The 21087-nt window shown below is 44.0% G+C and overlaps 1 protein-coding gene across 3 annotated transcripts in view; it reads right to left on the reverse strand.

Annotated features, from left to right (window-relative positions):
* Positions 1-21087, reverse strand: part of HDHD2 (haloacid dehalogenase like hydrolase domain containing 2) — a 179778-nt gene that overhangs the window by 126881 nt on the left and 31810 nt on the right. For all 3 annotated transcript variants that reach the window (XM_053701086.1, XM_053701087.1, XM_053701088.1), the window contains exon 4: positions 11818-11902. In XM_053701086.1, the coding sequence (XP_053557061.1) occupies positions 11818-11902 (85 nt within the window). The remainder of the gene's footprint in view (positions 1-11817; positions 11903-21087) is intronic.

A 21087-nucleotide genomic window follows, 5' to 3' on the forward strand; every position in this document is an offset into this window, starting at 1 on the left:
TAGACAGAAGCTCCTGAGAAACCAAAAGATTCTGGAGAAAGTCAACTATCTCGCTAACTCTCGCAGCTAAGCAAGCGCTCTGTCTTGCAGGAAGAATCTCATCCAGAACAATCTTCTGAGACAGAGTCACAAGATTCCCGGTCCTGCATGACTGCAGACTCTCAGATGGAATGGATCAAGGAAAGATGTCCAAGAAGCAACCATCAGACCATTACCTCCACACATTGAGTCACTGGAGGGCCAAACAGTAGGGTGCCAAAAAAGACAAGAGGAAAATATTCCTCTAATTTCTGACCTCTGTCAAAAATATTTTTCATAAGTCGGGGAAACTACAAGGAACCGATTTTCAGATTCACTCCCATACGTGGGAATGAGGAAGACAACAAGGTCTCTGTATGAGAGTTTGCTTGTTAAAAGGATGGCGCCTGAACCCTTATGCATCCAGGAAGAGCACCACAACAATTCCCTGAGACCTATCACAGCCAATATAGCCCCTCTGAGGGCCATGGCAAGGTCAAAGGGAAGGGACATACACTGAAAGTGTTTGACGGAAAAACTAAAATCAGGAACTTAAGAGTACGCGTCCTCCAGGTCTATGGTCACCATGAACGGACCCCTCCTAGACCTAAGGAAGAATAGAACCACTGGTAACCATTTGAAAAACAGAACCCTGAGACAACTTGTCGAGACACTTTATGACTACTATTAGGACGGAAAATATTCTCTTTTCCGTGAACCCGAAACAGGAATGAATAAAATCCTAGACCTTGTTCCCTTACAGGAAACTGGAACTAACAGTCACAAGGAAGAGAAGTCCCCAACGCACTACAAAAATATCTGGCTTGCAGATAAATTGAGAGGAAGAACCCGCCCTCAGGGAGAGACGGAATTACTATTATGTAGTAACCCTGAGGTACTATGTCCACAGCTTATCTAGGACATCCATGTTTGAAGACAGAGAGATTCAGCCCCCCACCTGGAACCGATCCCAGATTGGGCAAAAACTCCTGTAGTTCTATATATCTTGTCTTGTGGTAGGAAAGATGCTTTTCTACTTGACTATCAGAAATCTTCAGAAAAATTTCAACCTTCTGCTTTCCAAGCAGGTGTGCTAGCCACTAAGCTATGCCAGAGAGAGACCGTCAGATCCGGACCAAACAAGGTCTTATCCTTGCAAGAAAACGCCAGAGGCTTGGATGCAGAGGGAAAATCCCCTGACCATGAATATAGCCACAGAGCCCCGCAGGCTAGCACAACGAAGATAAATATCTTGGCTCCCTGCATAATGACTTGCATGGTGGCATCAGAAATAAAGGATTGGCTAGTTTCAATAAAGTGCACTAGGTTCTTAGGGATTGACAACGACAGATGTATCGGAGTCACTGCAAAGCAGCCAAAACCTCTTTTTAATCACACACGAGGTGTGCAGGCTGAAATCTGAAGAACACTACTCCAGCATCAGAAAAAGGAATCATACTGACCAAATCTGAGATTTTACCCTCAGAGGCTACTGGCGTATCCTCCTCATCAGACCTACGAGGAAGGCAATCATTGTAGCATCCGGTACAGAAACCATACTGTCTGAATCACTAATATCCCTTGTGACAGACCCTTCGGTCAGGACTGAAAGTGTTAACTTTATTTTCTAAACCACAAAGTGGCTGGCTCCAGCTACAATCTAATTAATGCTTAGCATTCTATTGTTTGATCACCTCCAGAGAGAAAAACGCCCTAAGTGAAAAGGAGAGTCAAGAGTGTCCTGTGGTTGAAGTGTTTAAGTAATCTAATCCTATTGTATCATGTCAAGGGCGCTTCTCCCTTTTATCTAATGTACAACATTCTTTCAACCCCCAATCTGTGGGGGGGTCAAAAACCTGTATAAATCTGTATGCTGCCTTCAAAATAAGTTATTATCCTGTTTTAAACCTGAAATGTGGAGCTTGGTCTCATGTTTGCAGGAAACTGATCAAGGTTGTGAAGTGCTGATTCTGTATGCAGGACATTGTTCATCTGGTATTAACCCTTGGTATACAGATGGTACCTGTAACATTGTGGCAAGCGACGGGAGAATCCTTATCGCCCAAAGGAGCAACTACGGATCCAGACCGAATGGGAACACCGTATGAAAGGCTAAAAAGAGCTACCCTTAAAGACCTGCTAGAGCAACGGGGCCAACAACCAGTAACCTCAGGAAGAGGGAGATTATTGCAAGACCTGACCGAGATGGACGGAGTATCAGGGCACGAAGGAACCAATGAGCCCAGCATGTCAGACAGAAACCCCCGAAGAAGCAAGCTTTGAGCCGGGGCGGTCAAAATAAGACTGGCACACTATGGCCCCAACCCATCTGCGGAAATTATCGACCGGGTCACTAGCAGCTGTGGAGGCCAACCTACTTCGCCAAAGCGGCGGCTGCAGCAGTCCAAGTCACCGCAACCCAGTGGAAAAGAGAAAAGTGCATTTTACCGCTTTTAAAAACTTTCTGGAAACAGAAGGAGAGATTGATGGGTACCTTGCGGATTTTGAGAGACAATGTGCAACTACACCAGGTACCCGCAGAGGACTGGGTCACGATATTATCCGGAAAAATTATCCGGCCGGGCCCAGTGAGGCTTTTCGGGCCATTCCAGATGAGGAAGTTGGGGATTATAATACTGTGAAAGAGGCTCTGCTCTCCAGGTATGCGGTTACACCGGAGGCATACCGGAGGCGGTTCAGAGACACTGTTAAATTGGCTGGCGATTCCTACGTTGAGTGGGCATGTAAGGTGCACCGCACAGCATCGCACTGGATGGCGGGGTGCCAAGCCGTGTCTGGGGAAGAGGTGCTGCAGCTATTCCTGTTGGAACATTGCTTTGACAAGTTATCAGCAGGAGTTAGGGAGTGGGTTCGGGACCGTAAACCCTCCACCCTGCATGAAGCTGCTCGCTTGGCAGATGAGTATACGGATGCCCGCAAACTGGACACTGCTACCACTAAGCCCCCTGCTAAAGTGGAGTACAGACCCCCGGCCACCCCAGCAGCTGCCATTTACCAACCCCCGGCGCACCGCTATGCCACACAGCCTCCAGTCACGAACTACCCTGGTTCACCTCACGGGATTACTCCCAGCCTATCCGGTGCTTTGGATGTAAGCAAATCGGACACAAAAGGTCGGAGTGTCCCCTCAACACGGCCAACCAAGCACAGTCCTGGAGGAGACCCGCCCGGCGGAATCCCACGTAACCCTCAGCCCCGCTGCCCACTGCGTAGAGGATCAATGAGTGTTGGGCATCCTACATGAAGCAGACCCCGTACAAGCTGTCCATCGGGATAACCGTGGCAACAGCACCGGCAACTGGTTAAAGTAAATGGGAAGGAGGTCAGTGGTCTACGGGATACTGGTGCTACCATGACCTTGCTCCAAAAGAACTTGGTGTCCGAGAACCAGCACACTGGAGACACTGTGGCTGTGAGGGTGGCAGGGGGCACTGTGTTCCGCCTACCTGTTGCCCGGGTACATTTGGATTGGGGAGTGGGCGCTAGACATGTGAATGTGGGGGTCATGAGGGATTTACCAGCTGATGTTCTCCTTGGAAATGACTTGGCCCCCCTTGTTTCGGCCTACGCTCCCATGGGTCCCGTTGATGTTAACCCGGTGACTACCCGTGCCCAGGCCCGTGCCACCGAGACCGACCCACCTGCTGCTGAGACCCAGGTAAGACTCTCTTCCCCGACTTATACCCTAGACCAGACCCCCTTGAGTTGGGATACCCCAGAGACGTACGGGAGGGAAACCCGGGAGGATCCGACCCTTCAGAAGTACAGGGCTAGGGCAGACACTGGTGAAGAGGGAGTAGATGGGGAACGTTATGAGTGGATGGGGGATAGGCTATATAGAATCCCCAAACCTGCCCAGAAAAGTACTGCCCTTCCGCCAAATCGGCAGCTGGTAGTGCCTGCGAAATACCGGCAAGAGATTCTGCGGATTGGGCACGATGTACCGTTAGCTGGACATCTAGGGTCCCGCCGCACCGCTCATAGGATCACCCAGAATTTCTTCTGGCCCAATTTTAACCGAGATGTGCGGGTATATTGTAGTACTTGTGACACCTGTCAACGGGTGGGTAAGCGGGGGGACCACCCCAAAGCTAGGCTTATGTCTATGCCTGTCATTGGGGAACCCTTTTCCCGCATAGCCGTTGACATTGTGGGTCCCCTTGCCAGGGCTAGTCCATCAGGTAAGAAGTATATTCTCACTGTGGTGGACTATGCCACTCGTTACCCAGAGGCAGTAGCACTGTCGAATATAGAGGCAGAGACAGTCGCTGATGCCCTAGTTAAGGTTTTTACTAGGGTCGGGTTCCCTAAGGAGATTCTCTCTGATCAGGGGACCCAGTTTACCGCGGTGCTCACCCAGCAGCTGTGGAAGGTGTGCGGCATTAAACCGTTGCTCAGTTCGCCTTATCACCCCCAGACTAACGGTCTCTGCGAGCGCTTTAATGGCACCCTCAAGCAGATGCTGAGGACCTTCACGGACACTTGCAGAGACTGGGAACGATTCCTGCCTCATCTGCTATTTGCGTACAGGGAGGTGCCCCAGGAGTCCACTGGGTTCTCTCCCTTTGAGTTACTCTATGGGAGAAGAGTCTGCGGCCCTCTGGACCTCATTAGAGGACACTGGGAGGGAGAGATAGAGCAGGAGGGAACCCCCATCGTGCCATATGTTCTGGAACTCCGGGACCGCATGGAGAAACTGTCTCTGATGGTAAGAGGGAATCTCCAGGTGGCCCAGGAAAGACAGAAGGGGTGGTACGATCAAGGTGCCCGGCAGCGGGTCTTCCAGGTTGGACAGAAGGTTTTGGTGCTCAAGCCTGTGAAGGCCAACAAGATGCAAGCATCTTGGCAGGGCCCGTATAAAGTGTTATCCCGGGTGTGTGATACTACCTATGTTATAGCCAGCTGTGCAGATGAGAGGATCCAGCGATCCTTTCATGTGAACATGCTGAAGGAGTATCAGGAGAGGCCAGAGGACGTAGCCGCAGTATGTGCCCCTGCTGCAGATGACCCAGAGAACTTACCCCTACCCGACTTATTAGAGAAGGACCCCCAGACTGACCTCACTAGTCTTGTGCAGCTAGGGGACCGGTTGAACCCTACCGAGAGGGTACAGGCAAGACAGCTCCTGTGGGAGAAGCAGGCGACGTTCTCCCAAGAGCCCGGCTACACTACCCTAGCTGTACATAAAGTAGAGACTCCTGGACAGAATCCCCTGCGACAGCCTCCCTACCGTATACCCGAAGCAGTCCGAGAAGGAATGCGGAAGGAGATACAGGAGATGGCCCGGCTGGGAGTGATCGAGCCCTCCGATAGTCCTTGGGCTTCCCCTGTAGTCCTGGTACCCAAGAAGGATGGAACCACCCGGTTCTGTGTGGACTACAGGCGGCTCAACGAGAGGACCACCACTGACGCCTACCCGATGCCCCGGGTAGACGAATTACTAGACCGTATTGCTAGGGGGCGCTATCTGACCACCATAGACCTGTGTAAAGGCTATTGGCAGATTCCCCTGGCCGAGGATGCTATCCCCAAGTCGGCATTCGTCACCCCATTCGGCCTGTACCAGTTTAAGGTCATGCCCTTTGGGATGAAGAATGCTCCGGCTACCTTCCAGCGTATGGTGGATAGACTCCTTGATGGCTTCCAGGAATTTGCTTGTGCATACCTGGACGACATTGCGGTTTACAGTGGGTCCTGGGAAGAACACCTTACCCATGTAGGGCTGGTACTGGACAAGATTCGGGCCGCTGGCCTGACCTTGAAACCGGACAAGTGCCATCTAGGTATGGCTGAAGTACAGTACTTGGGGCACCGAGTGGGGTGTGGGAGCCAGAGACCGGAGCCAGCCAAGGTAGAGGCTGTGGCTAACTGGCCCACACCTATCACTAAGACCCAAGTACTAGCCTTCCTGGGGACGGCCGGGTATTACCGACGTTTTGTCCCCGACTACAGTACTATCGCCAAGCCCCTGACTGACCTGACTAAAAAGAACCTCCCCAAACAGGTCCTGTGGTCTCCAGCTTGTGAAGCCGCGTTTCAGGCACTGAAGCAGGCCCTTGTGAATGCCCCTGTCTTGGCTGCCCCAGTTCCTAACAAACGTTTTCTCATTCATACAGATGCTTCCATGTATGGACTGGGGGCTGTACTGAGTCAAGTCGGGGAGGATGGAGGAGAGCATCCTGTCGCATACCTAAGCAGAAAGTTATTACCTCGGGAAGTAAGCTATGCGGCAGTGGAGAAAGAATGTTTAGCCCTGGTCTGGGCACTGAAAAAGTTGAACCCTTATCTATATGGACAGGAATTTTCCCTCATAACGGACCACAATCCCTTAGTCTGGCTCAACCGGGTCTCAGGAGACAATGGTAGATTGCTGAGGTGGAGTTTAGCCCTCCAGCCCTATAACTTCACCATCAGCTACCGGCCCGGTAAGCTAAACGGGAATGCCGATGGATTGTCCCGGCAAACTGATATGCCTACCACCACCCAGTCCGGTCATCCCCAAGTTGACCCGCCAAAGGGTCAAGCCGGGTCTGCCGGAGTGTTCCACAAGGGGGGAGCTATGTGACAGACCCTTCGGTCAGGACTGAAAGTGTTAACTTTATTTTCTAACCACAAGTGGCTGGCTCCAGCTACAATCTAATTAATGCTTAGCATTCTATTGTTTGATCACCTCCAGAGAGAAAAACGCCTAAGTGATAAGGAGAGTCAAGAGTGTCCTGTGGTTGAAGTGTTTAAGTAATCTAATCCTATTGTATCATGTCAAGGGCGCTTCTCCCTTTTATCTAATGTACAACATTCTTTCAACCCCCATCTGTGGGGGGGTCAAAAACCTGTATAAATCTGTATGCTGCCTTCAAATAAAGTTATTATCCTGTTTTAAACCTGAAATGTGGAGCTTGGTCTCATGTTTGCAGGGAAACTGATCAAGGTTGTGAAGTGCTGATTCTGTATGCAGGACATTGTTCATCTGGTATTAACCCTTGGTATACAGATGGTACTGTAACATCCCTCCTGCGATTTTCCCCTAAAAATAGGAAAAGCTGATCATGCCACAGATACCCAAAAGATACCCGAGCAGCAAATTCTGCAGGCAAATAACTCCGCCAGGAGATAAAGAGGAACCGCAGGGCACAGGAGGTGACGCCACAAAGGCATGGGACGTGCAAGGAGAAAACTGTGGTAATGCCTACACAGTATCATCCTGGGAGACATTGGGTTCATAGGCAACACGTTATCTCTATCTCAAGAGATCTAGGGCAACAATAACACAAATTGCGTATTTAAAAACAATATTAGTGTCTAACACCCAAAAAGAATTCCTGCAAAGGAAAACTGAGAGGCAAAAATAAAATCAATTTTAATGTTTTAAACAGTAAATTTAAGGGACGTTGTAACAGACACATTGTATGCAGTAATGTCTGCGCTCAACTAAATTAAGGAACACCATATCCTAAAAAACGTCTTAAACATTTTACAACTACAATATAGTTTTTGCATTGCATAGGAATTAGTTTTGACAATGCGCTGTTACACCAAGAAAATTCCGTTCTCAGCTGGAGAGGCTGAGAGAGATGGGGTCACGTGACCGGACCCGGCAAGAGACTAAAATGGCGCTGCAGCTCCTTCTCTGTGAAAAAGGAGGTGGGGACACAGTAACAGCATGGGAATAAAGCGTGCAACTTCCTTTAACATCGCGGTTCATTCTACCATGCGACCAAGCCACCAGAAAGGTCTGTTCCAAGCAAAAAACTGTTTTGCTAAACTCTGAGGCTGCTCTTATTCACAAAGCAATGAGGCAGTAACCTTTCTTAAAAAGACCGCTAGTAAAACCGCCATCGAACTGCACAGCCTAAATACACAGTAAACTACACCAAAATACTCATTACTGTGAAGCTAAACATACAAGTCCAACACATAAGAATAATTTAAAGGTTACCTTAACCCCTTAGGCACCTCTAAACCTACACATGAGCCCAGACAATCACAGGATTCTTATTAACTCCTAGTCTCCTGTCACCATAAAGTACCTGCATCCTGCCTAAAATATCCTTCTAAAGGATATATCTGTCCCACATAAAGTTGCAGAGAAGGCTTCTTTCTTAACTCTTATAGTGCCAGTCTCCCACCCAGAGACCTGTGGAAAAAAAGATTTAACAGAGTAAGCCTACTCTGGTATTCTGACATAGGGAAGCAATCTGTTAGGAAAGCCCACTTTACAAGTTCCTAACTGCTTTAAAGCTACCACAGATTTGCTGAAGAGACTAACGTGGAGTACAGCTATGCCAAAATTGTGATGGAAGATCAGAGCAATCCTGCCCTGGCTTCAAAATAAAAAAATCTTGATAGAAGAATCATAATCAGACACCAATTTGCTTCACCTCCTCCTTGCACTAGAGGCAAAGAGAATGACTGGGGGTTGTGGTAAGGGAAGTGATACTTAACAGCTTTGCTGTGATGCTCTTTGCCTCCTCCTGCTGGCCAGGAGTGATATTCCCAACAGTAATTGATGATTCCGTGGACTCACCGTGTCATAAGAAAGAAAAGACAACTTATTCTGTGATAAATTATGTTGTGCATGCGAGGTAGGCTTTGTACATGCGCATCTGACATGCATGCATGCTACAACAACTAAAAGTGAAACAGCACGTGCACTAATATATGAGCACCCCATGCTGCTTGTCTGTGTATGCTAAGGGAACTATATAGTCGGAAAGTTATTAGATAGATAGATAGTTAGACAGATAAATAAGTAGCCATTCTGCCCCCTGGCTGGGCCACCCTTTTTTTAATGCAATGCCAGTATCATTGACAATAGAATATGTTCTGTTGCTTCAGAAGTGTACGGTTGCAAAAAAACCATCTCCACCAGAATATTTATAAATTCTGCAATTTTTGAGCAGTGAAGTGTTCTGCGAGATGTAAGTTTCAGAAACAGGTTTACTTACTCTAGGCCACTGTATCTGATCTGCTTTTCCTCCCCCTCTGATCACAGATGAAATAGCTTCTCAGACACAGACTTATAATGAGTTTTGCAATAGCAAGGCATTGGTGTTTAAAAAACACACAACCCTCCTTGTTTAACCCTTTAACTGCTTTTCCACCACTGTGCTGAGCTTTGTTTTGTAGTTTTAGGTGCTGCTCATAGTTAAAGAGACACTCAAGTCAGAATTAAACTTTCATGATTCAGAGTATTTTTATATTTACACTTTTTAAGTCACCCGCTCCTACTGAGCATGTGCAAGAATTCACAGAAAATACTTATATGCATTTGTGATTGGATGATGGTGTCACATGATACAGGAGGAGTGGAAATAGACATAACTTTCACAATAGTTCAGCCGAAACGCGTAAGACCACTAAATCTAGCACATACTTTCTGTATTGTTTTATTGAAGCAAATAAAGAAGAAAACTTTTACAGCAAAACCGCTTTTCATCGTTTGTTTATATATTACCTTATCCTGAACTTGGAGGAGCCCAGGAAAATATGCGGATATAAGCTGTCAGACCCAAGTGTGGAGAAGAAGAAAGGGATTTACTACAAAGCGCTGCAGTCCAAGATTCAACAGGTGCCCAATAGGAGCCAATCCCAGGAACCCGGAAATACAAGAAAGCAGGCAGCTGTGGCAATAGCCGAATACAGTGCTAGTCGGTGTCTGGAGACGCGGAAGGGGAGGTCGGTTGCAAGACCTCGTTAAAAGCTGGAGCGTGCGGGATGATTCCAACCCCAGGTAAGAGTCAGTGAGGCACCGATAAGGGGAGTATGCTCAGCACTCCTTCTAGGGAGGAGAGAGGTTTTTGGCTGATATACCCGTTTCCCCCATCCATTACGCATATAATGATATGACAAAGTAGTAAGCTGCATACTACGGTGGGACGTTGAATCCTATGGGACTGATATACCCGGGACTGCTACATCTTAGCAGATTTCTTACTGAACTTTCACATTTGTCTAAAGACCGCTGCTCCATAACTTGTCTGCCTGCTCTGATGCGGTGGACAGAAATCAACCCAATTGCAGGGGGCGGCATTGCACCAGCAGTTCACAAGAACTGTTGGTGCAATGATAAAGCTGACAGCGTATGCTGTCGGCATTTATCGATGTGCAGCGGACATGAGCCGCAATATCAGATCATGTCCACTCGCACTATAATAAATAGGCCCCTAAGTGCTATTGTATTGTCTTTTTATCATGCATTTGTGCAAATGTACTGTATTTACTGGTCCTTTAAGTACTACTGTATGTCATTTTTAGTAAGAAACCTACACATATTATACATTGGGGGGTTTTCAGCAGACCCAGCAGATTTTAACTCCATTATTTTATATATTTATCATGATGTGAGAAATATACAAAAAATAAAGCATGACTTTTTTAAATATTTTATTAAAAATAAAAGGTTATAAACAATAGAGTATACTTTATTTCTAATCTCTATTGTAAAGAGAAGAAGGGGATATCCCATCTAAAAATAACTTATCTGCACATAGGGGCTTCCAGGAGCCTCTAATCAGATAAATTAACATTTATTCCCGCAGTGATCACCTGGCTATGTAAAGCTATAGAGGGGCAAGTTTTTAAAGAGCAGCACATGGGCTTTAGATCTAGGGGTCTTAGGGGCGTCTATGTCATATTTTTGATGATGGGTTACAGGCCCATAGAAATTCCGTTCCTACACTGTGTGTTTTTTATTTAATTTTTTTTTAAATGATGCTTTAACTTTTTATGTACGTTACCCACAGTTGAAAAGAGCAAAACTTTCAAACTAAGGGCTAGATTACAAGTGGAGCGGTAGTTTATGCTCCGGCTCGCACATTAACCCTGCTAGACTTTGGCTTTTTGCGAGCATCAGGTAACACGTGTATTACAAGCTCTAATGAAATTTGCGTTTGAAGTTTGAGCGCTAACCCGACCAATCTTCGAATATTGAGACCACATTAACGTATTCGCCCGTAGACTTCAATTGAGGACAAAAAGCGGGGATAAAAAACTAACACCCTTACTCGCTTGCAAACCCGATCGCATTTTCTCAAGTGCATTAACCCGAAATGAATAATATTTCACATTCCAATGTTCTTCACATAGCAGAATATGTTTTATTTATTTATAACTACATATGTTTTTTTGGTAAAATTTATATCTATATATAGGTATAGATATATACAGATATATATAGGAATATCTATCTAAAAATACTTAGAACATATTCTGCTATGTGCAGAACATTGGAATGTGAAATGTTTACTGTACATATCTTTATTAAATATGAATATTGCATAAATATTTTTTTTTAGGTAGCAAAGGGCTCCAATGCACCAATGCCGGGCCTCTAGAACACCAGGGATGTGGGGGTAAGTGTGGGAGAACACACGAAGAGTTCCAAATGCGCTTCCCTCCACCCCCAGGATGACGGCATATGGTTGTCATACACATTAAAACTATATGTCGTCATCAGCACTTAAAGTCTTAAATCCAGTCAACTTGGGAAGGTAATTTTTTTATTTGTACTACAATCGCTAACCACTGTATGGCAGAAGTATTTGCAACAATACTTGTACTCATGCAATAAATATAGACATGTACACATTCCTGAGCCTAACTCAGTATGCTCTCATGGAAATGAGCTAAATTTCAACAAAAGGATACCATGAAAAAAAAGTAGATTTGATAACAAGTTAATACATTTGAAAGTTCTTTAAAAGTGTACACGTCCTTTTAATGTTTAAAAGTAGCCAGACAATTACATGAATCGCATAAAGCAATTGGGCCAAGACTCACCTGAAGGCTTTGTTCATTGTTTGGTAGTTGAAGTGTTCTGGAGCTAATCCAATCACAACCGCATTGGGATTATGTGTGGCGATTCCTGCGAATACGGAAATAGAGGTCACTGTGAAAACATTCTGCAATAATTGAATTTTACATTCAGTATATAATTTAGTCACGCTTGATTACAACGCCCCAGGAGCTAAATTCTCATCAATGTGAAACCGTTATTTTCTATTCAAGCCAGGGGTTATATGTTTCAGCTATAAACCATCCTTTTAAATGATATGCACCAACTAATTATTTATTTTGTAGAATTGTTTTGTTTTCTACCTATTGTTATGGTGTTGAATCATGCAAGTGGCTTGTTGAGGAATAAGCAGCGAGTTTATAACTAGATGGATTTGTGATAATCGCTCGATTTACTGTAGTGTTATTACTAAACAACTGGCTAAAATGACTTTGATAACCTTAAAGGGATATAAAGAGCAATAATGTAATGATGTAATGTATAAGAGCATATTACTGCACTATTGCTTGAACAAAACTACAGTATGGGGTATATGTATTATTGTGCGAGCGGACATGATACGACGTAGCACATAATGTCTGCTGCCCATCCATAAATGCCGACAACTGCATTTATCATTGCACCAGCAGTTCTTGTGAACTGCTTGTGCAATGCCACCCCTTGCAGATTTGCGGAAAATCGGCCACTAACAGGAGGTGTCAATCTACCCAATTGTATTCGATCGGGTTGATTTCTGTTCGCGGCCTCAGAACAGGCGGACAAGTTATGGAGCAGTGGTCTTTAGACCGCTGCTTCATAACTTCTGTTTCTGGCAAGCCTGAAGGGGCATCAAGCCTCATAAGGAGCTTGATAAATCAGCCCCTATGTGTTTAACCCCCGCAAAGGAGTTAAAGAACTAAACTGGCAATATACTACCAATCCTGAGCTGAACATGGCTGGTGGACCAATCAGGGGCCGCATAAGTTCATAGCTCTCAGTTATAGGAGGTGCTTATTACACTACCGGCACTATTCAAAATCAAGTGTAATATCAAATTTGTGTGAAATATGTGCACTTGACATTCAAAATCATGTAAAGCATCAAAAATAACAAGACTCAGTTGTCACACACACTTGGGCTAATTTGTGTAAAACTAACGCTGCAAAAGCTTCCATCTGCTTTCTGGCGAACTGCATTGTAATCAAAGAACAAAGCAGTCCAGCCAAGGAATATGTGTAAAAGGTTCTTGCTTTGTTCTTTTATGCCAGGGGGTGGCATCCCATGTCTGCACCTTGGAGAAGAGATTGAGGTTGTAAGCAATAAGGCAAAAACAACCAAGACAGCAGGACACACACAGAAAAAGTATCTAAATGTGTGTTATGAAACTGAGTCTTCATCTGACCACCCTGCAATGGCAATTACATATAAATGAAGCATAGGAAGGAGCAGTTTCATATATTTTTTATAACAAATACTAAGTTTCATGTGGTTTACACACCTCTCAAGGATTGCGGATAGGTATTCTCTCTGCTAAAAGTATTGGCCACTACTATACTCATCTTACTTGACCTCTCAGCTGCCTTCAACAGAGTTGACCACTCCCTCCTCCTACAGACCCTTAGCTCTTTTGGCCTCTGTGACACTGCTCTTTCTTGGATTCACTCCTATCTTTCTCATAGGTCTTTTTCTCCTGTGTCATTTGCCGGCCACTCCTCTTCTCCAATGCCTCTGTCTGTTGGAGTACCTCAAGTATCTGTTTTGAGTCCACTACTCTTCTTTATTTATACTTCTTCACTGGGTAAACTTATCAACAGTTATGGCTTCAAATATCACCTATATGCTGATGACATCCAGATCTACCTCTCCACCCCTGCTCTCTCTCCCTCTGTCCTTTCTCATGTCACCGACTGCTTATCTGGTATCTCTTCCTGGATGGCCTCTCACCACCTAAAGATTAACATGTCCAAGAGTGAGCTCCTTCTAATCCCCCCTCAAGCTCTACGCCGACTGCTGACTTCTCTATACCTGTCAGCATTTCCCCATCGCCCCAAGTGCGCTGCCTCAGAGTCACACTTGACTCAAATTTATCCTTCGTCCCCCACATCCAATCGCTTTCTACATCCTGCCGCAACCACCTACACAATATTTCAAAGATTTGCACTTTTCTGAGCGCTAACACCACAAAGCAAATATTCCATTCCCTTGTTATTTCCTGACTTGACTACTGCAATAACCTACTTACTGGCCTTCCTCTTTCCCGCCTCTCCCCCCTTCAATCCATCCTAAATGCCTCTGCCACGCTAATCCACCTTTCCCGTCGCTTTGTATCTGCTGCAACTCTCTGCGATTCCCTTCATTGGCTCCCCATTCACAGCAGAATTAAATTCAAAATTCTCACCCTTACATACAAAACTCTCACCAACGCCACTCCCCACTACCTAGCCTCTCTAATCAACAAGTATACTCCAACCCGCCCACTAAGATCCAACAATGACCTGCTTCTTGCATCTTCAAATATCACCTCTTCCCATGTTAGACTGCAGGACTTCTGTCGTGCAACATCTACCCTCTGAAACTCTCTCCCTCGTGCTGTCAGGCTTTGCCCTAATCTTTCTTCCTTTAAATGCTCCCTGAAGACTTTTTTGTTCAGAGAAGCCTACCACCCAACTCAATAATAAATTAATTTCACTTCCCTCATCTAACTCTGCATTAACATCTTTCTCAATCTTCCAGTCCTCACCTGGACTCCTCCTACCCTTCTATAGTGTAAGTTCCCACTGGAATAGGGCCCTCAATTCCTCCTGTATGTGTTTGTAAATTTTGTCCTGTCTCTTACAAGTTTTATATCATTGTTTTATTTAAATTAATTGTACCCATGGACAGTGCTGCGGAATATGTTGGAGCTTCATAAATAAAATATAATAAAAAAATAATAATAATTAGGAAATCGGGAGGTTGAGTGAGCGCCATCGCCATTTTGTGGATGGAAACGTGTCACAAGGGGTGGGATCACGGATAGTAAGCAGGATTAACGGCATGTCTGGTTTGATGCTGGGCATGTTTGGGTGATTTGTGGGTATTTCTGGGCGGTCAAGGGGCGGATTTAAGGGAAATTCTGCAAATAGGGACATATGGCTGTCTCAGAAAGGCAGCCAGACAGATTAGCCAGACAATTAGTGATTGTCCCTCTCAAATAAGGACAGTTGTGAGGTTTGGGTTTATGTGGTTTACAAGCTGAGATGCAGGGAAAATTATGTTTAATATTCAAGATTTGGCTTAATTTTCAGTACGCACAATACACATCCATATGATTGAATTAAAAGGTGTGTATTATTTGCATTTCTTTGTGAATAAGCATGAAAATACGCAAGTGGCTTGAAGCATACTGTATATATGCTTGAAATGATGCGTCATATCTTTTTGTATCTACCTCTTTCGTTCAAGCAACTGCGCCAACATTAAATTCTCTAGCACATTAGGACATTTTAGTATTGCTCATGCGCCTTTAACAAAAGCATGGATTCTTCTGCAACACACTTTACCTGAGCATGCTGTATATTACACAGGGATTTCTAAGATTAGTGCAAGAGTCAACTGATATTTGGCTCTTATTGACGATAGCAGAGAAGATTAAAGGGACAGTCAAAATGAATCTTTCATGATTCAGATAGGGCATGCAATTTTAAACAACTTTCCAAATTACTTTTATCATCAAATTTGCTTTGTTTTCTAAGCCCTTGAAGGCCGCCTCTTAGTTCAGGGCATTTTGACAGTTTTTCACAGCTAGAGGGCGTTAGTTCATGTGTGCCATATAGATAACATTGTGCTCATACATGTGGAGTTACTTATGAGTAAGCACTGATTGGCTAATACTCATGTCGGTCAAAATAACTAAAATAAGGGGGCAGTCTGCAGAGGCCTAGATACAAGATAATCACAGAGGTAAAAAAGTATATTAATATAACAGTGTTGGTTATGCAAAACTGGGGAATGGGTAATAAAGGGATTATCTATCTTTTTAAACAATAAAGAATCTGGTATAGACTGTCCCTTTAAATAAATATAGTCAGAAGGCTTTTAAATGGGTATATTCCTTGAGTGCTCAGAAATATCAAAACCGTGAAAATGTTCCAAAACAAATATTCTTAAAAACATTTTTATGCAGATAATTTCAAATGTTTATTGCTCATATACTCTACGCCTTAAAAACAAATTGACACACCTTTTCAGTACATATAAATACCTAAACATAGCAAAAACAGAATTTATGCTTACCTGATAAATTTCTTTCTTTCCGGATATGGAGAGTCCACATCATCAATTACTAGTGGGAATATCACTCCTGGCCAGCAGGAGGAGGCAAAGAGCAAGACAGCAACGCTGTTAAATATCACTCCCCTACCCATAATCCCCAGTCATTCGACCGAAGGGAAATGGAAAAAGGAATAACACAAAGGTGTAAAGGATTTACAACCTTACAACTTCCTAACTGCTTAAAAGCCACCACTACCTCTGCTGCAGAGATTGAGGTGGACACATCTAAACCCCAAATTCTTGCTTGCAGGGAAAAGTACCCAAAAAAGGAATTCATTTCTTCAGACACCAAACTTCACCTCCTCCATTGACAGAGGAAAAGAGAATGACTGGGGATTATGGGTAGGGGAGTCATATTTAATAGCCTTGCTGTGGTGCTCTTTGCCTCCTCCTGCTATTCCCACTAGTAATTGACATTGTGGACTCTCCATATCTTAGGAAAGAACTATAAAATTTATATTACTGCATTTTAATTAACCCCTGCAAATCATGCTGTTTCCCACTCCCACGAGAGAGCCTTATATACTGTATAATTAAAAATGCTAAAAGTCACAGATTAGGGCAGTGCAGAAGACCAGGTAAACACATTTAAGGTTTTTTTTATGGGTTGAATACTTGAACTATTCGGGACCTGCAAATTGTGTTAACAAAAATAAAGTAACAAATGATTTTAAAACATTTTGTACACAGATTGGACAGACTACAGTATGTGTTTAACCCCCGCAAAGGAGTTAAAGTCAGAACTAAACTGGCAATTTACTACCAATCCTGAGCTAAACGTGGCTGGTGAACCAATCAGGGGCCGCATAAGTTCATAGCTCTCAGTTATAGGAGGTGCTTATTACACTATCGGCACTATTCAAAATCATGAGCAATATCAAATTTGTGTGCACTTGACATTCAAAATCATGTAAAGCATAAAAAATAACAAGACTCTGTCACATACACTTGGGCTAATTTGTGTAAAACTAACGCTGCAAAAGCTTCCATCTGCTTTCTGGCGAACTGCATTGTAATCAAAGAACAAAGTAGTCCAGCCAAGGAATATGTGTAAAAGGTTCTTGCTTTGTTCTTTTATGCCAGGGGGTGGCATCCCCCTTGCACCTTGGATAAGAGATTGAGGTTGTAAGCAATAAGGTAAAAACAACCAAGACAGCAGGACACACACAGAAAAAGTATTTAAATGTGTGTTATGAAACCGAGTCTTCATTTGACCACCCTGCAATGGCAATTACATATAAATGAAGCATAGGAAGGAGCAGTTTCATATATTTTTTGTAACAAATACTAAGTTTCAAGTGGTTTACACACCTCTCAAGGATTGTGGATAGGTATTCTCTCTGCTAAAAGTATTGGCCACTACTATACTCATTTTACTTGACCTCTCAGCTGCCTTTGACAGAGTTGACCACCCCCTCCTCCTAAAGACCCTTAGCTCTTTTGGCCTCTGTGACACTGCTCTTTCTTGGATTCACTCCTATCTTTTTCACAGGTCTTTTTCTGTGTCATTTGCCGACGACTCCTTCTCCAATGCCTCTGTCTGTTGGAGTACCTCAAGGGTCTGTTTTGGGTTCTCTACTCTTCTCCATTTATACTTCTTCGCTGGGTAAACTTATCAACAGTTATGGCTTCAAATATCATATATGTACTGATGACACCCAGATCTACCTCTCTACCCCTGCTTTCTCTCCCTCTGTCCTTTCTCTTGTCAGCGACTGCTTATCTGGATGGCCTCTCACCACCTAAAGATTAACATGTCCAAGACTAAGCTCCTTCTAATCCCCCCTCAAGTTCTACGTTGAATCCGGACTTCTCTTTCCATGTTGACGGCATCACCATTTCCCCATCGTCCCATGTCCGCTGCCTCTGAGTTACACTTGACTCAAATCTATCCTTCGTCTCTTACATCCAATTGATTTCTACAGCCTGCCACAACCACCTACACAATATTTCCAAGATTCAACCTTTTCTGAGCGCTAACACCACAAAGCAAATAATTCACCCCCTTGTTATTTCCCGACTTGACTACAGCAATAACCTACTTACTGGCCTTCCTCTTTCCCGCCTCTCCCCCTTCAATCCATCCAAAATGCCTCTGCCAGGCTAATCCACCTTTCCCGTCACTCTGTTTCTGCTGCAACTCTCTGTGAGTCCCTTCATTGGCTACCCATTCACAGCAGAATTACATTCAAAATTCTCACCCTTACACACAAAGCTCTCACCAATGCCGCTACCCACTACCTATCCTCTCTAATCAACAAGTATACTCCAGCCCGCCCACTAAGATCCAACAATGACCTGCTCCTTGCATCTTCAACTATCACCTTTTCCCATGCTAGACTGCAGGACTTCTGTCGTGCAACACCTACCCTCTGGAACTCTCTCCCTCGTGCTCTAAGGCTTTGCCCTAATCTTTCATCCTTTAAACACTCCCTGAAGACTTTTTTGTTCAGAGAAGCCTACCACCCAACTCAATAATAAATTAATTTCACTTACCTGTCTCTTACAAGTTTAATATCATTGTTTTATTTAAATTAATTGTACATATCGACAGCGCTGCAGAATATCTTGGTGCTTCATAAATAAAGTATAATAAAAAATAATAATAATTATGAACTCGGGAGGTTGAGGGGGCCCCATCGCCATTTTGTGGCTGGAACGTGTCACAAGGGGTGGGATCACGGATACTAAGCAGGATTAAGGGCATGTCTGGTTTGATGCTGGGCATGTTTGGGTGGTTTGTGAACATTTCTGGGTGGACAATGTGCAGATTTAAGGGAAATTCTGCAATTAGGTGCATATGGCTGTCTCAGAAAGACAGCCAGACAGAGCTCACAATTAGTGATTGTCCCTCTCAAATAAGGACAGTTGTGAGGTTTGGGTTTATGTGGTTTACAAGGTGAGATGCAGGGAGAAATATGTTGTTTAATATTCAAGATTTGGCTTAATTTTAAGTATGCGCAATACACATCCATATGATTGAATTAAAAGGTGTGTATTATTTGCATTTCTTTGTGAATAAGCATGAAAATACGCAGGTGGCTTGAAGCATACTGACACAAATTGTAAGCAAATATGCTTGAAATGATGCGTCGTATTTTTTAGTATCTACCTCTTCTGTTCAAGCAACTGCGCCAATATTAAATTCCCTAGCACATTAGGACATTTTAGAATTGCTCATGCGCCTTTTACAAAAGCATGGATTCTTCTGCAACACACTTTACCTGAGCATGCTGTATATTACACAGGGATTTCTAAGATTAGTGCAAGAGTCAATTGATATTTGGCTCTTATTGGCGATAGCAGAGAAGATTAAAGGGACAGTCAAAAACATAATTTATGCTTACCTGATAAATGTATTTCTCTTGTAGTGTATCCAGTCCACGGATCATCCATTACTTATGGGATATTCTCCTCCCCAACAGGACGTTGCAAGAGGATCACCCACAGCAGAGCTGCTATATAGCTCCTCCCCTCACTGTCATATCCAGTCATTCGACCGAAACAAATCGAGAAAGGAGAAACCATAGGGTGCAGTGGTGACTGAAGTTTAATTAACATTTAGACCTGCCTTAAAAGGAAAGGGCGGGCTGTGGACTGGATACACTACAAGAGAAATAAATTTATCAGGTAAGCATAAAAGTAGTTTTCTCTTGTTAAGTGTATCCAGTCCACGGATCATCCATTACTTATGGGATTACCAATACCAAAGCTAAAGTACACGGATGATGGAGGGACAAGGCAGGAACTTAAACGGAAGGAACCACTGCCTGAAGAACCTTTCTCACAAAAACAGCCTCCGAAGAAGCAAAAGTATCAATTTGTAAAATTTTGAAAAGGTATGAAGCGAAGACCAAGTCGCAGCCTTGCAATCTGTCAACAGAGCCTCATTTTTAAAGCCCAGGTGGAAGCCACAGCTCTAGTAGAATGAGCTGTAATTCTTTCAGGGGGCTGCTGTCCAGCAGTCTCATACGCTAAACGGATATACTCCCGAAGGCCAAAAGGAAAGAGAGGGTTGCCGAGGCCCTTTGACCTCTCCTCTGTCCAGGAGTAAACAACAAACAGGTTAGATTTTGACGAAAATCTTTAGTAGCCTGCAAGTAAACCTTCAATGCACGGACTACGTCTAGATTATGCAAAAGACGTTCCTTCTTTGAAGAAGGATTAGGGCATAATGACGGAACAACAATCTCTTGGTTGATATTCTTGTTAGAAACCACCTTGAGTAAAAACCCAGGTTTTGTACGCAGAACTACTTTATCTGAATGAAAGATCAGATAAGGAGAATCACAATGTAAGGCAGATAATTCCGAGACTCTTCGAGCCGAGGAAATAGCCATCAGAAAAAGAACTTTCCATGATAGAAGTTTGATATCAATAGAATGAAGGGGTTCAAACGGAACCCCTTGAAGAACTTTAAGAACCAAGTTTAAGCTCCATGGGGAGGCAACAGGTTTAAACACAGGCTTAATTCTAACTAAAGCCTGACAAAATGCCTGAACGTCTGGAACTTCTGCCAGACGCTTGTGTAAAAGAAACAACAGAGCAGAAATCTGCCCTTTTAAAGAACTAGCTGATAATCCTTTATCCAAACCTCTTGGAGGAAGGACAATATTCTAGGAATCCTAACCCTACTCCATGAGTATTCTTGATTCACACCAATGAAAATATTTACGCCATATCTTGTGGTAAATTTTCCTGGTGACAGGCTTTCGTGCCTGTATTAAGGTATCAATTACTGACTCGGAGAAGCCATGCTTTGATAGAATCAAGCGTTCAATCTCCACGCAGTCAGTCTCAGAGAACGTAGATTCGATGATTGAAAGGACCTTGTATTAGAAGGTCTTGTCTCAGAGGCAGAATCCATGGTGGAAAGGATGTACATGTCCACTAGGTCTGCATACCAGGTCCTGCGTGGCCACGCAGGCGCTATCAATATCACTGATGCTCTCTCCTGTTTG

This window comes from Bombina bombina, chromosome 2 (assembly GCF_027579735.1).
Source record: "Bombina bombina isolate aBomBom1 chromosome 2, aBomBom1.pri, whole genome shotgun sequence".
Classification (NCBI taxonomy): domain Eukaryota; kingdom Metazoa; phylum Chordata; class Amphibia; order Anura; family Bombinatoridae; genus Bombina; species Bombina bombina.